The sequence below is a fragment of the Cebus imitator genome, unplaced genomic scaffold, assembly GCF_001604975.1.
Source record: "Cebus imitator isolate Cc_AM_T3 unplaced genomic scaffold, Cebus_imitator-1.0 Scaffold75, whole genome shotgun sequence".
In the NCBI taxonomy this organism is placed as follows: Eukaryota; Metazoa; Chordata; class Mammalia; order Primates; family Cebidae; genus Cebus; species Cebus imitator.
Genome location: NW_016107390.1, coordinates 4,161,289 through 4,178,317, shown reverse-complemented (window position 1 = coordinate 4,178,317; position 17,029 = coordinate 4,161,289). Strand labels below are relative to the sequence as shown.

Below are 17,029 nucleotides of genomic sequence, written 5' to 3'. Positions count from 1 at the left end.
TCAATAATCAATCACTAAAATGTCAGTAAAATAGAAAGTATCATTACATCATTAACTTTTATTCACTTAAAATATTTTTGCTATAAATTCATTTTAGCAGTGCAGCCAAAATATTTACATACTATGCCACAAAGATATCTTACCTTTTTATCATATACATCTTGCCAGTTTACTCCAGAAAAGAAACTGTGTCTCATAATTTCTTTCGCATCATCTGGTCCTCCACCAAGGCTATGAGAACAGAAATAAAATTAAATGAGTGTAAAACATTTACGTAAGCCCAAAACAACAAAAATGGTACTGTGAAAGTGTTATTTTCTGTGTAAAAAATAGTTCTTGGGATAAATAGCTATAAAAGTAAAACCTTTTGCTATAGGATCTACTTTTCCTAATATGCTTATAAGAACTAGCTTTAGAACAGTATGGTATTTGAAAAAGAGCAGAGGCTTTGGAGACAGATCTGAAAGAAGCAACCATCTCCAGCATTTATGAGATGTGTGACAACAGAAAAGAGGCTTATCCTCAGTTTTCTATTCTGTAGAATGGGGAACAGTATTTGCTGATGGGTCACTGCAAGGGTTAAACAACACAGGGATTTGGTTTGGCTGTGCCTCCATCCAAATCTCATCTTGAACTGTAGCTCCCATAATCCCCACGTGTTATGGGAGTGACCAGGTGGGAGGTAACTGAATCATGAGGGCAAGTTTTTTCTATGCTGTTCTCATTAAAGTGAGTAAGTCTCACGAGATCTGATGGTTTTAGAAAGGGCAGTACCCCTGCACATGCTGTCTCTTGCCTGCCACCATGTAAGACGTGCCCTTGTTCCTCCTTCACCTTCCGCAATGATTGAGGCCTCCCAGTCATGTGGAACTATGAGTCCAATAAACCCCTTTTTCTTTATAAATTATTCAGTCTCAGGTATTTCTTCATAGCAGTAGGAAAACGGACGAATACAATAACAGGTAAAAGAAATTCAGGTGTTTTTTGGCTTACTCAGTTTAATATAGTACATATTACTAAGAATAAAAGAAAAATGAGAAATAGGAAGAACAGGAAGAAGGGAGGGAAAAAGAACAAGGAAAGAAAGAAGAAATAAACCTATTTAAATTTGAATTTAACATAGTAAGGATGTTTGGACTTGTTCATTGTTAGAAATTATACGTGTTGGTAAATGCTTAACAACCAGCTCTCTGTGAGCAATCATACATTTATAGACATACAATTTTTTTTCTTTTTTTTTTTTTTTTCCCCCAAGGGCACAGGACATGCCAGGTGCTCAGAGCAGAGCAGCCATGGAGCTGCTGGGACTGCACCTCGCCTGGCCTAAACACCACCACACCCTAGACATATAAATTTAAATTTTAATGACAAAGAATGCAAAATACAAAATTTACAAACATCATAAAATATACAATGTTCTGTATTGTAAATTAGTCACCTGATTTTCACAGAAGACTTAATTTTTACTGTACTCCAAAGCCACTAATGGATGCAACTTATGACTAGTTCTAACATGAATACTAGCTGACATTTTTGTTTAAGTCAAAGGTGAAAGTGATAAAATGGAGACTCTAGACTTCACTTGTCAATAATGTGAGTGACTTCTTTGCTAAATGGTTAAAAATTTTGGAACAGTGGAAGAATACTCATTTTTTTGTTACTATTTACAATGTAATGATTATGGACACAACAAACTTTTAAATTTAATCTGCATTATTAACATTTTCTCTTAAGTCTAAACAATCAACAAAACAGTAAGTTCAGCCCCAGCTCATAGTATTTGCCAATTTTGGTGGTATAAATTCTCCCACCATGGCCCATTTCAAGGTACCAATATGATGTTGCCGAACATGGAGGCAGGAAGAGCTGTATCATAGTAAACCATTATTTATTATGTCCATACAGATACAGCTGACATAACTCATCTCAAAAATAAAGACAACCGTGAAACATAACAAATTAAGGACCGATGCATTTTCAGTATCTATGAGCTTTGCTTTTCCTTTCTTAATCAGTAAATTTACACAATTTAATTTTTAATAATGACTGTAATCTACAACCAGCTCACAAAATTGCTGAAAATGTAACAGCTGGCTCTTGTGAGATGGTATATGCCAACTCCAACACAATACTGGGTTGGAAGAAAACCATGTACAGATGCTCCTAAACTTACCAATGGCGGTTACGTCTAGATAAACCTACATTTCAACTTAAGATGCGTTTATCAGGATGCCACTCCATCATTAGCTGAGAAGCATACTAAATATACATCACTTTCACACCATCATAAAGTCAAAAATCTGTCAAGCCATCGTAGGTCAGAAATCATTTGTAATTATGTAATTCTAATGAATTCTGGTTATTAGATATAAGAAATACATGACTGGGAAGGACATAGGATCCTTTGACACAGTCAAAATGGAAAACAATCAGCTGATACCTGAGTTTCTTTAGTGATAACTGATTCCCACCAGATGGGTCTCCAACTCCCAGCTCCTTGTAAAATTCTCTAAATGAACTATACCCCAGAGATGGGACTTTTAGATTTGATCATAAAAGGGCTGTTCGATGTTTGCATTTGAATTTTCAGACTGGTAGTTCTGAATTCAGTGAGGGCTCAGCATTTCAGTCCCTGCCCTCTTTCTCATTCTATTTCAATTGTGTACGTTTCGTCCCAGGAGACTGCAAACTCCTTTGAAGGCCAGGTCAGTGCTGGATTATCCAAAAGGCATTCTAGAAAGCTTGTGCTTAGGGAACCAGAGAAGCAAAAGCACCAAAACACGTTTCTGAAAAGCATTTAGTATTTTCAAGTGCATATCAACATAGTCTGCATTAGACACATATCAAAGCTCCATGGCATTTTCTTACACTTACGTTATAGTTTATTTCAATAGTGTTTCATTTGAATTGTATTTCAGACGAGAGTTGGAGTGGAGAATCATAATCATTTTGTAAACAAAATGCTTTAATCCAGCTTTAGTTATCCATTTTTGTAACTCAAGTTTTCTAGCAATACTTTGGTTTTGAACATAGCCAGCATTTATTCTATATTTATCAAATACATATAAAGCTGAAATATCAGCTATGAATACTATGCAAAGTCTAAGAATACAATCAGACTTCCATTTGAGAAGCTAGGAGAAATTCTTTAACACACTTCCTCAATGTGTGAAACTGTCAAAAATTTCAGTGTCAATGGCTCTCTAATATACAGTTTAAGACTTCAAAAATAATAACAAAATATGCTTTGAAGTAAGATATTTATGTCTAAAATACAGTATCAGGATGCCAAACTAAATTCTCAGCTACTATGAATTCTTTACTATGAGGAACATCACAGACTACACATTTTCCTAATGTTAGTGAATACAGGAGGTCATGCTTTTCCTATCAACTTTGCATAGGAAGATAAAGGAGGGATTAATAGAATGAATAGAAAGGATGGAGAGTAAGAAATCAAAGCAAAATGATAGTTGACCCTTTGATAGAACTGACAGCAATTCAATAAAAGATACCAGAAAAACTCCGGTAGTATCTAAAATAGCTGCACAGAACAAATGAAGAGGTATATTATAATGCCATCATTACCTATGTTTCCCAAGACTTTTCAAGGTCCTTTGTTGGCTTTCTTTTCTTTCTATCCCTGAAACTGAGGTTTCCTAAGACTCTGTCCTAGGCCCTCTTCTCCTCATACACTTCCCTCACCACTACTGTCTTGGTTCTAGCTACCTCCTAGATATATTTATGGCTTCCAATCCATATAATCAGGTACTGTGTTTCTTTTGAGTATTGATTCTATTATTTCCAGCTGCTCACTTGACATTTCCGTCTTGGTTTTCTATAAAAACTTCACTCAGTGTATGCAAAGTTAGTATCAACATCTACCGCCATCAAGCCTCCTTCATTTGCATTCCCTGTCTGTGAATCACCCTAGCTGGAAACCTCAGAGGCATTCCTGACTCCTTCTACTTCCTCACAGTTTCTAGTTAATCATTCACCTCTATCTATCACTTGTGTACTGCTGCTTCAGGAAGGAACCCATCTATTATCTGAACCATTCCATAAATATTCCTTTTTTTTTTTTTTTAAAGACAGGGACTCACCCCACTGTCCAGGCTGGAGTGCAATGGCATCAGTTTGGCTCACTGCAGTCTCGACCTCCTGGGCTCCAGCAAGTCTCCCACCTCAGCCTCCCAACCAACTGGGACTACAGCATGTGCCACCACATCCAGCATTTTTTTTTTTTTAAACAAAGATGGATCTTGCTATGTTGCCCAGGCTGTTCTTGAACTCCCAACCTCAAGTGATCTTCCTGCCACAGCTCCCAAAAGGCTGGGATTACAGGCGTGAGCCATTGTGCCTGGCCCCATGAACATTTTTCACTGCTCTGCCTGCCTCTGGATCCTCACTCATCTCATCTGTCCATGGCAAAGCTGTCAGTTACCTTTTCATGACACAAATCCGATTATACTATCCTTTGCTTTAAATACTTCAGCAGTTATCTCATCCCCTTCTGAATAAAGATTAAATTTTTCTAAGAAACCTAAGATCCCTACAATCTAACATATCAGCTTCATTTCCCAATGCTAGCCAACTCATATTCTACACTCCAGTCACTAAACTTCTCAAATGCCACGTTATTTTGCAATCTTAGCTATACTCTACATGTAAATTTCTGTGCTTGAGTGCCACTGCAAATTCAAACTCCTTCCTGATTCAGCTCAAGTCCCCCAATCCCTAGACAAAACTAATAACTTCAACAGTACTTTGTACATAGTTTGACCTGAACATCTGTGAGTATATGTTTTGTGCCCCAAATTATTCTATGAACATCTAGAGCAGAGACTGGTTCATCTCACTCATCCCTGTATTCCCTGTATCTTGATGCAGCAGTGGAGAGGCTTGACACATCTATTATAAAATATTAGATCACTGAAAATACTGCATCTTCCCTTTAGATCAATATCAACCTCCTGGTGAACAAACAGGAATTGTTCTATGAATACATACCAGGCAGTTAACATTCAAAGAATTTGCCTCACATTCATTCAATAGTTCCTAACTATCAACTATGTGCTATTCATGGAGTGGGCTGACAAATAAAAAAATGAATGAGACATACACAGGAAAACCGCAAGTATATTTTGTTCTACTAGCCACTTATAAAAAGGGCCACAAAGTAAAGAGTGGTCAAAGTTGCCCACAGGAATAAGAAAAGGATGAGATAAAAATTCACTGCCTTGAATACCAAGCCAAATATTAGATTAAAAAATCAAATAGATAAAAGTCGGCCGGGCGCGATGGCTCACACTTATAATCCCAGCACTTTGGGATGCCAAGGCGGGCAGATCACAAGATCAGGAGTTCACGACCAGCCTGGCCAACATGGTAAAACTCCATCTCTACTAAAAAAAAAGAAAGAAAGAAAATTAGCCAGGCGTGGTGGCATGCAACTATAGTCCCAGCTACTCAAGAAGCTGAGGCAGGGGAATCGCTTGAACCCAGGAGGCAGAGGTTGCAGTGAGCTGAGATTGCACCACTACACTATAACCTAGTGAACGACTCAAAAAAAAGTTAAACACCACCACTCTGTTTAAAGGTTACCTATCACCAGGTGCTACTCATTACTTAATTGTAAAAGAATGCTATTAAATGGAACACATTTCAAAACCTGAACTCAGAAATCGTTGCACTGAAAATAAGACACATAAGAAATGCCAAATAGGCACCAAGAAACTTGATTTCTACTCTTGGTCTGTAGGAATGTTCTAAGAGATCTTGAATAAGTCACCTAACCCTCTCTGGGCCTGTTTTCAACTCTATCAAATGGAAAAGAGAATAGTATCTTCCCTATGCACCCAACAACGCTACTGAAACATCAAGGGAGTTATAGATGTGAAAGTGCTCTGAAAAAGAAAACGAAATCACTTTATACACATAAATAATACCTGTAGCTAGGATTACAAAATGTTTTTTGTATGGTTCTTCGCAAAGCAAAAAGACAGTATCTCTTTATTATGTTTGCTTATTTTTGCTGAAGATAAAGTCATGTTCCTTGTAAATTTAAAAGCTAGAAGCACGTTGTGAAAACCATTTATAAGGTAGACTTAGAAATCCAACTCTTTGGGATTCACTCAATCCAATCAGTGTATGTGTATGTCTGCGTGTATACAAGTGTGTGTGTGTGTGTGTGTGTGTGTGTGTGTGTGTAAAGAGAGAGCATGCATCAAGCATAAATAAAACATTTTAACAAAACCCTATGTGAGGTATTATAGAAGATAAAACAATAAATGAAATCATCTATGCTTCAAATGAGTAGACTCAGAGAAATACTGATATGCATAGATACCTAGATGGGAAGTTAGATATATACATATACAAACACACATGTTAAGGGACATTTTAAAATGAATAGTCGTTTCACATATGATTTACAAAAGATGTAGGTGAATGAATTTATGAACATGAACAAAAAATCCTGTAGCTCAATGAACAAAGCAGCAAGAGCCAAAGGATTCTTTAGGTCATAGCTGCAGCTACAAAAACAGAAATACAAACTGTGTACAATTTTTTTTTTTTTTTGACATCAACCCTTTCAGCTATGCAGAGAAAATAGTATTTTCAAACAACAAATGAAAAAGTAGTTAGAGGCTGGGTGTGGTGGCTCCCGCCTATAATCCCAGCACTTTGGTACGCTGAGGCAGGCAGATCACTTGAGGTCGGGAGTTCAAGACCAGCCTGGCCAACATGGCAAAACGCAGTCTCTAACAAAAATACAAAAATTAGCCGAGTAAGGTGGCAGGTGCCTGTAGTCCCAGCTACTTAGGAGGCTGAGACAGGAGAATCACTTGAACCTGGGAAACTACGCTGCAGTGAACCAAGATTGCGCCACTGCCCTTCAGCCTGGGTAGCAGAGTGAGACAATGTCTCGAAAAAAACCCAAACCAAACCAAACCAAAACAAAACAAAACAAAAGCAGGCAGTTAGATATGTTAACACAGGTTGTGGTGGGAGGAGAATATTGAAAAATAGGTCTTTTCCTTTTATAAGAAATACAAAGGCCCAGAGACTGAAAGAAAGAAAAGGTATTCTCCCATCTCCACAAGATCAAGTAACAGAGCAATTAAGAAATTTTCACTCATAATATGGATAATGAAACTCTCAAAATCCTTATTTGGTAAATCTGCATAAAATTTCCAAGTTAGGAAAGAGTTGAGAAAAATTTTTAAACATTCCATATTATGCAGTTAAAAATAAGTCAGAATCTCAGTAGGAAGATGTCTACACCAAATACATTGCTTCTTGGAGTTAGTTATATTTGAATTAATTTCCATATCTCACTTTTTAACCACACTCATCAGTAATTCGCTGAGCGTTATTTGAAGCTTACCGTTTATTTGGATCCTTTATCAAGAGCCCTGAAAGCAATGATTTTGCATCTGAAGAGAGTGTTCGAGGAAATTTAATGTCTTCCATTAATATGAGTTCGAAAAGTTTCTCATGGTCCTGGTTGTAGAAAGGTAACCTCCCACACATCATTTCATACATGACAACCCCGAGGCCCCACCAGTCTACTGCTCGGCCATAGTCATTATCTTCTAACACCTAAAAGTGAAAGCAGCAAAAACATTGCTTATCATATGTTAACTTTTAAAGCATTATTCATAAAACATAAGATTTTTACATAAAAATGAATCTTAACTTTCAAAGCCTAGGTACTAGTCTGTTTTGAGATCTTGACATTTAAACTCTGGAGCATCCTATGAAAAATATAAATCACACCAAACGTGAAATATTCAAAATAAATCCAGATATGGTCAGTGTCCAAAAAAAGGGGCAGGTCGTACCAAAAAAAAAATCCCAAGTACCTGAATATACATAAGGATCAAATGAAAAACGTTAGCTAGCATATTTACATATCTTTTCCTAGGCCTACTGACTTTTTCATTCTGGTTCTACCCATGTGGACTTTAAGTAACAACTCAGAGCTAAGGTGTGCTGATTATAGAGCATATTATGTGCACTGCACACTCCTGCTTTAAGAATAACTAAATAATACAAATTAAACAGTGAAAGACAGTAGTAAAGAAAGACAATGTAATGGAGAAGTGTACAGGGCATGATAATCATTAAAATGTTTGAAAACCTTTGGATGTCCCTATATGTTTCAACCCCTTCTGGAACTATTTAATCAACAAAGTGAATATAAAGGCTTATGGTATGAGTAGTAATAAATAAATTTTAGTAGCCACAGCTTTGTACCTCACAACAAAAATTTCTGTTACAGCCAAAAATTTACTATCTGTGTGGTATATGTCCTTAAATTTTTCCCAAAATACATTACTTGCAAAATAAATTTAGTTAGAAATGATATAAAAGTATCTGTTTACCTACATTGGAGCAACCTGTTCAAATGGGAACATGGTAACTTACCATTTGTCCCTGGAAAAATTTGGTTTTATCTTTTTCTCAGATTTGTTCCTCATCCAATGGAATATTCCTATCTATATGGAACTTTCAATATTTTAGTTTCAAACTATGTCTGATAATCTTAAAACTTACTTTATTTGATCCTTTCAGCTCTGGAAAACCAGATCAGGAAAACCACATATATGAATCTATCAATTTAAAACACTTATAACCCATTACACAAGAGAACATTTGATAAGGTGAAACTTCTGTTCCAAACTTTCTTGGTTCAAATTAAATATTTTCTTGAATATTACTCTTATATGACTTTTATTTAAATTTCCCAATAATCTCACGGAATTACAGGTGATATTTTTGACAGTTACATTATGATTACCTAAAAATACTATGAAAGGCACGTTGGTAGGGTATTTAAAGACAAAGGATATAATTTATCAGAAAAGAATATGTTACTTAAAAGATTTAGTCGGTAAGCATTTTTATTTTTTAATTCAATTACATCACTGTTTGTTTTATGGCTTAAAAAAACTGAAAACTTCACTGGTAAGATATGAACACAAGTTTAGATCCTATGCTTTTCTAGAAATCTTTTGTAAATCACAAACTAAGAAAAACATTTTCTGGAAGAAGAGCAAATTCTAGTTTTCATCATTAGCCAAAAGAATGTCATATTTTTACTTGTTTGAAATGAGTAATATGAGAACAAATAGAAAACAAGAAATAACCTAAAAAAGCAGAAAAAATTCTACTTATGTATTTATGTTAAAGGAAATGCTGCACGTATAATTTTAAAATACCAGTGACTTTTGATGATTCAAGGATCTATCATGGCCAATTAGTAGAACGCACTGTTTGTGGGCCTTTATCTAATTGACACAGGATTTTAATAACAACAAAAAAATTTAAATCTAACTAACCTTTAACTGTATTCCTACAACACCAACAAAACAGTGGCATACACGAAAAGGAGCCAAATGTGGTTTTTAACCTCTTTTTTCATAAAACCATAAAAAGCATAAAAGCTGGATTAACTGCCTCCCGAACCCACATTTCACCAGCCGGGTTCTCATCCCCAGCTGGCAAAACTGGCAATCCTTTATTTTTGTTTAAATACCTGGTTTGCAGCCAGAAGGGAAAGTGAGTACATAAAAAGAGGGTTTTTATTTTTGAAGAGAAATAAGCAACTGAAAAATAAAACTGCATTGTAAAAAAATCTGTTTGATAAAATACATTTTACTTAGCTCTGTAAAATGAATACTGATTTTCAAAATAAGTGAGTTTGCCTCTGAACATACGTGCTTTAATTGATATACAGATACATAATGCTATAATTAGAACTGTTTGCCGTATCACTTTGTACTGAACAAAACTGAAGTAGGGTATTGTCTTACTGGCATGCAAACTTAAGCAATGCTGAAGAGAAAACGCCCTAACAACTAAGCCATCCCTCTTTACCTAAGAGACTTCACTATCAATTAGAAAAACTTTTATTCAAATCCTATCTCCAAAGAGTTCTAAGATGAAACATACAAGAAATAAAAATAATAATTACAGTATCCTACATGTGGATATATATGTTCCCACTATTTAAACAATATCCTTTCCCTTTCTTGAATCTAAATTATTTCAAAACACAATATTTTAAAATATCCTAGAAATCCCACAGTCAAATTAAACAATTTGAATCCAATAACCTCTTTCAGATTATTTTTAGAAGATAATTTTTTCTCCCTACCCAAAGCATTTATTTTTCTATAAATATATAATATAAAATTTACATTTTTTTAAGTTAAGGATTGCAAATTCTTTCTGGCTACCTCTAAAATTTTTTTTTCTAGCTAAAAGGTTTATTTATTTCATGGTTATTGTGAGGGCTGGCTGAAAGGTATGATAAATAGTGATAAAACAGACAGGTACAATAATGGTAGACCATACGTCAACTTCATTAAAATGTAATTTCTTGCATGTTCTTCACATGTACCCCAAAACCTGAAATGCAATAAAATAAATAAATGGGGAAAAATATAAACAAGCAAAAAAAATGTAATTTCTCAAACAATTTGGATATAAATGCAGATCAGAATATGCTCCTGAAAAAAATCCAGTGATAACAGATTTATCTTGAAGAAATAAACTTGTGTCTCTCTTCCATAAAAGCAATATTACCGACCTTTAAATGAAACTCAAAGTTTAAACAGGAAAGCAGACATTTGGTACTTCCCTTACCCCTACAGTCCTTTGTAACCACAGATGTAGTTGTACTTTATACCTACCTTTAACACAAATGCCCACACAGAGCAGACAGGCAAGAGGGGATTTGGAACATTAAAAGAAATGTAAATGTTAAAAAATGATGCGAGGTCACATTAAATGAAAACTCAAACAGAGCACAAACTCTAGAAAACAAGGCTTTATTTCTAATAGGAGCCAGAAACTGCGTTACTTTCTGATACGATAAAACCTAAGCCTCGAGGAGGTTACAGCAAATACAAACTAACACTGAATATCCTGGAAATATTTGATTACTATTCCGTAATATTTGATGAGGACACTTCCATTTATAAAACAATCAGGGGAGTTAAAAAAAAATTAGTTCTTAAATTGTTATTCAGTTCAAAGAATGATATTAAGTGAAAACCTACACATTTTTAAATGATACCACCAATTAGAGTTACCAATGTAAATATTTATTTGGCTAATGGGTATTAAAATAAAATCTATTCATTCCAATATTCTTTTTTTCAGGAGGATTTACTAGTGGGTTACAGGGACACCTCTCTCAGCTTGCCCACCAGGCCACACAATGCACCCGAGGCAAGCAATTATAAGGAGGCTATGTATGCCCTGGAGTGGCTTACTGCTCAATCAATAATCCTGACAGAACAGATGGGGGAAAAAATTAAACATCTAAACAAACTGTCTGCACACCTATGTTGTGAAAGTAAACTGAGAACTTGGATGAACCAATTTACTGCTAATTCAAAAAAAATATTTTTTTTTTCTGGTAGCCTTACATTTCAGGTAACTGATAGATGTGTTGTTTTATACTTAAATATACATCTATAACATTTATCATTTATGGGAGCCTTTCATATATTCTTAACATCACAGGTATGGGCTAAGAAAAAAATGACCTATAAATTTTCTCATTCAGATTTTAAAATCAACTGCAGCTTCAGGAAACGTATCTATTTCAATTCATAAGATTATAAATTCTACGGCTGCTTGGTATTTTATTCATAAATAAATTTTTTAACTATTTCTCACTGCTTTAATAATTCTTACGTGACAGCAACTGCCAATACCATTTGCCATGAATGAGAATGCTGTAAGCTTTATGGCCACCGCTCCTAGCATGCACACACAAACACTTGTACACAGTTAACGTCGTCCTTTAAAAAGCAAACTCTGGCTAGCATAGGAAAAATCCTTCAACAAGAAAAGCTAAATGGATACAATAACGATGATTAAATCATACTTACACAGGCTAAATGGGTACAATGATGATTAAATCATACTTACACATATCTTCCAAGATATTTCTATACTTCTTTTTTATTCTGAAGCAATAGACATTATAGGATTCCAAGAAACTGAGTCTTTACAACCCAAGTAACAATAGCTATAGTAAAATACTACAGGTAATCACCAGTGCTCCCAGTTAGGGTTAGTTTTGTATATGTTCTCATGCTACAGCGAATTTAAAATTAAACTTTGTGCTTAAACTAGAATCACACCAAAGTACTCAATGCAAATATTCTGTTAAGCCAAAAGACCATGTAACATTGAAAAGAAGTTAGGGCGAAAAATAGATACTATAAGAACTGACAGACCTCTAAGTAAGTAAAAGATGCCACTTATAAACATTGAGAGGCGTTAATTCCATTTTAGTTCATATTTAAACAATGTCCAATTATGAGATAAAATGGAATGGCTTTTAATATTACCCAGAAAAACGTATAAAATAGCTACATACTATAGAAAGAAATTAAATATATTCAACTAAATAGTAAACCAACTCCTATGAGAGATGTTCTGAAATATGAATTCTAACTATAGAGCAGACAACTTCTATCTGAACTCATCCCTGCACTCCCTAATGTTCCCTTTAATCATGATGATGAGACCTTCTCTGAATTACCAGAAGATGAAGGTTTTCAAAAATACCCCAGATAGATAGATATTATAGGAATTATTAATAAGTAAATAAAATGTTAGGATTGTTACAATTTTAGAAAGGCCACGAAAGCAACTCTTTATTTTCACAAAAAGCTTAGAGATTCTAAGACTAGTTCTACAATCTGCTGGAATTTAGTAGAACTATGTACAAAGACTAATCAGAATGTAACCACATGTGCTTCTATTTTTACCTACAGATTAAATGTTCAAACATATGTAACTTTCGCTTCATTCATTTCTCTTCAGCTCTCCTAAAAACAATATTGGCAGCACCCACAAAATGACATATTTTACATTTATTCTTTGTTGGATTTAAAATAAAGAAAATTCTATTTAATACATTTCAATCAAGTTAGCTTCTAACTCTTCCCCATGCCTACAACACTACTCCACACCCTAGCACCTCCTTTACTACCCTTTGTGGAAACTAATATGTGTCTTAGATTTTAAATTTATATAGAATTTAATCTCCATTTATACTATGACCTAACACAATGACTTTGAGCAAATCTTGCCTCAAAATGGTTATCAAAATATTTTAATCTATTTCAGCTATTTTTAAAATGTTACATTATATGCAAGATATTAAAGATAGTCAGTTTCAAAAGAAAATAAGTAAAATAATAGCAAGTGAAATGTTTTCTAAGAATGGGGATCTAAAAAACTAAAAAGAATGCATCAAATAGTGCACTTTAGCCACTCAGGAAAAAAAAATCATTTCACAGTTAGATGAAATAAAATAATGTACTCTTTTGCTCAACAACCACAGCTAGATATTACATATTTCCCAACAATCAAGTCATTTTTTGCAATCTTTGTTAGTTCTAACTTGATTATCAAATAATTTTTATTTTTACACTATTACAGAAGTGCATTTCTCTAGGTTTCCAAAACCACCTTATTCAACCTTCCCCATCTGTCACCATCTGCTTCTTTTTAGCATGTACTTTTTGTGTGATCACATAAGCATGTGAAAAATAACTAACATTCAGATGATTATCTGCTGGTACATTTGAGGACTGGGCATAATAAAAGTGAACTGCCAAAACGCACTTAACACTTTTAATTTTGTTGGGTCTTGCATGTAGGCTACATTTGATTTTCAAACTGTTTTACAGTTGGAAAGTTGATCAGGTACTGCTAACTCAAGAGCAAAGCTGAGACTCTAAATAATTAGCACTGCATAAAATGGTTTGGATTCAATAGGAGCCAAATCAAATAATAAAATTTAACAGTAAGAGTTTATATGTGATTTCTAATTTCTTTTATAATTTCTAGGTGTGAAAATACAGCACAGATTATAAGAACAAAATCCCATGGCCCGTATTTTACTATATATCAAGTTTATTTCCTTCTCATGTACAAAAGAGCAAAAGTACATTCATTTAAAACTATACATGCAAATGCAGTTTTAGAGATGTGGCACACTGAATGCACAGTGTGTATGCCAGCGAGGACTGAACGTGTATAACCTGTTAAAAATACAACACAAAACAAAAAGCAGCCTGTTCTCCATTAACAATATTGTAAAATGCTTCCCAAGTTGGAAAACTGCATTGTAAGCCGCATTCTTCATCAAAAGAGGTAAGAGAACAAATACCTTAAAAATACTCTTTTTTCAACAAATGGCATATTTCTAAGTTTTATCTTTTCCTAATTTGCCACAAGAAACAAATTAAATTCATTTAAGCTTATTTTAAAACCTGCCATGAATCTGACATTGGACATGTAATAAACTGGCTTTAAACTGATTTCTAACACTCTTTGTGAAGTATGTTCAAAATACCCTTCACCTGTCTTCCTACCAGATTAAAACAACGTGAAAGGTGAAGGAACAATATTGCTAGATGATGTACAGGTTGCAGCAAGATTCCTGCATAATATGCAAGCAAGTCTTCTGCAAAAAACAGAAGGGAAAATGTTGACAGTGAGTCATTCACAAGAGAAGTAGTAGTCAAGAATGTATTACAGATTTGACACACAACTACTACTTCTAGTACTATTATGAAAAGTCCAGCAGTAATGATGGTCACGTACTAGAAATTTCAAGGTCCAAAAAAAGTGAGAGACACCATCTGAGGTAAAAGGAAGAGGCTAGCTTCAGCTCCTGCCAATCCCTCCCTAACACTGACCATGTAAATCTGATCACAGTATTGCCTTGCTCTAAATTTACAAGTGATTCTCCCTTAACCACAGGATCAAATATAAAACTCGGTTACGTTTCAACCCCTATATGCCCAGCCTCCTCTCTTCCTGCTTCCCCTTTTCCACTGCCAGTCCCTCCCTGCAGGCTTAAGCACTTTTCCTTTTCCTTCCACTCCACTGTATATAACTAGTAAAGCAATTTTCTTGCACAGTAATTTGTTTTCCATATCTTATCACCTTAGTAAACAGCAAGCCACTTGAAAATAAAAAACATTTCCTACCATCATTGTATTCCCAGTACCTAACATAATGCCTAATACTTAATAAACATTCAATAAATAGTTCTTTAATGAATGAATGAGTGTTTCTCAGTAAAATGGTCCACACTGAAGACCAGAATAAAGGAACTAAATTCTTATTTTTTAAGTAAGGGTAAACACAATCAAAGTTTTAAAAATACAATATGTGACACAATATTTCAAATATAAATGTTAAAGTTTCATAACGAGTTAGTTGTTTCAAGATTTCTTACAGTCAAATAACAACAACAATAATCACTCTTCCCTATAAAAATATGGTGTCAAGATTTTAATTATGAATCAACCTGTATCAACCAAGGATGGGCATACAAACTGTTTTTAAAAACCAGACTTTTAGAATATTAAAGTATGCAGAAATGTTTTCTTGTCTATAAAGAGAAATTTATAATTTTGTGGGAACTGTAAACTTTCCATTCAGAAACAAGTGGACTCTTCTTGCATTAAATTCTTAATTTGTTTTTCAGTTGATAACATTGCATAGGAAATATCTTTGTTTCTCAGATCATCTGCTTCTTAAATGAGATGTATTCCATCTTCTTCAGAAATAATTTACCCTAATTGTGACACAACTAATTTTGTTATTCTAAGTATGATATATCCTCTTCCACAGCAAATGTACAGCAGGGGTAACTAAACTCCAGAGAAACAAATAGTTTTTCATTACATTTATAAAAACAATTTTATTCCAGAAAACATTGTATTTGAATAAACAAGAAATAGTGTTACTAAAGTTTTACCCAATTCAACCACAAAAATAGAGAATTCCAAACTACAGAATTTTAAAGAGAGAAAATGATATTTTTGGCAAAAAAAAATAGGAAATTTATTGTATTTTAAATAGTAGCGCTTATTTACAGTAACTTAACATTGTTGAAATGTAAATTTAATCCCTAGTTGAAAAGAACAATTAGACTAGACCAGCATGATTACTATATGTATAAGGAATGCTGGTATCACTGGGGATTTATTTTACTTCCAAATTTCTTTTGATTATCTTTTCCTGTTGGACATTTACAAAGCATTCATTTAAAAATTATGATTATTTATATCTGTAAGTGGTCTTCAAATTATGAGTTTTGAGGCCGGAACGTATGTAGTTTAAAAAATAAAAGTGGACTTTATAGTCAGATAAACTAATTAGAATCTTCATTACACTTCTACCATCTCCTAGTTGTGTACAGATCACACTTAAACATTTTGATCTTATGTTCCCTCACTTTAAAAAAAAAAAATTCTATTTGCTATCAATCATCAAAGACTATTCCAAATGTTAAATGAAACAATAGATGTAATGCATCTACACAGCATGTGGCACACAGTAGATGCTCATTAAATAGTAACCCTCACCCATCAAATATTAACACCTCCCTATTTGGCTATAGCCCCACTAACTGTATTGGAGTTTAAGGGGAAATGGGGCACCAGCTGCTCTCTTTGGAAAGCTCTTCCCCTGTACCTTTGCAACAGGTACCATCACTTTCCATCAACCATCACTTTCCCTGAACATCCTATCTGTGAAAGATGTTATTTTCCAAAGATGGCTGTGGCAGTATCTCCCATCTCACATGCTCTTCTGCAATGTATAATTCTGCAACGTAAAGGTGGGGTCTCTGTCTCCACCACTTAAACCTATGCAGGCTTACAAGTGCTTTAGGGAGTAATGGTATGACAGAAATGATGTTGTATGATTTCTGAAAATAGGCCCCAAGAGGAGATGCATAAACAAATGTTCATAGCAGTATTATTCATAATAGCCAAAAAATGGATGCACCCCAAATGTACATCAGCTGCTGAACAAATAAACAAAATGTATTATCCATACAATGGAATATCATCCAGCCATAAAAAGGAATGCAGTAACAGTAACATGCTAAAACAGGGAGCAACACTGAAAACATGATGCTGAGTGAAAGAAGCCAGCCACAGAAGACTCCATACTGTATGACTTCATTTGT

General features: G+C 34.4%; 1 protein-coding gene across 3 annotated transcripts in view; it reads right to left on the bottom strand.

The window, feature by feature from the left end:
- Window positions 1–17,029, bottom strand: part of AKT3 (AKT serine/threonine kinase 3) — a 333,950-nt gene that overhangs the window by 43,188 nt on the left and 273,733 nt on the right. For all 3 annotated transcript variants that reach the window (XM_017531949.2, XM_037739836.1, XM_017531947.2), the window contains 2 exons: window positions 7,391–7,605; window positions 144–231 (listed from right to left, as the gene is read on the bottom strand). In XM_017531949.2, coding sequence (XP_017387438.1) covers window positions 144–231; window positions 7,391–7,605 — 303 coding nt within the window. The remainder of the gene's footprint in view (window positions 1–143; window positions 232–7,390; window positions 7,606–17,029) is intronic.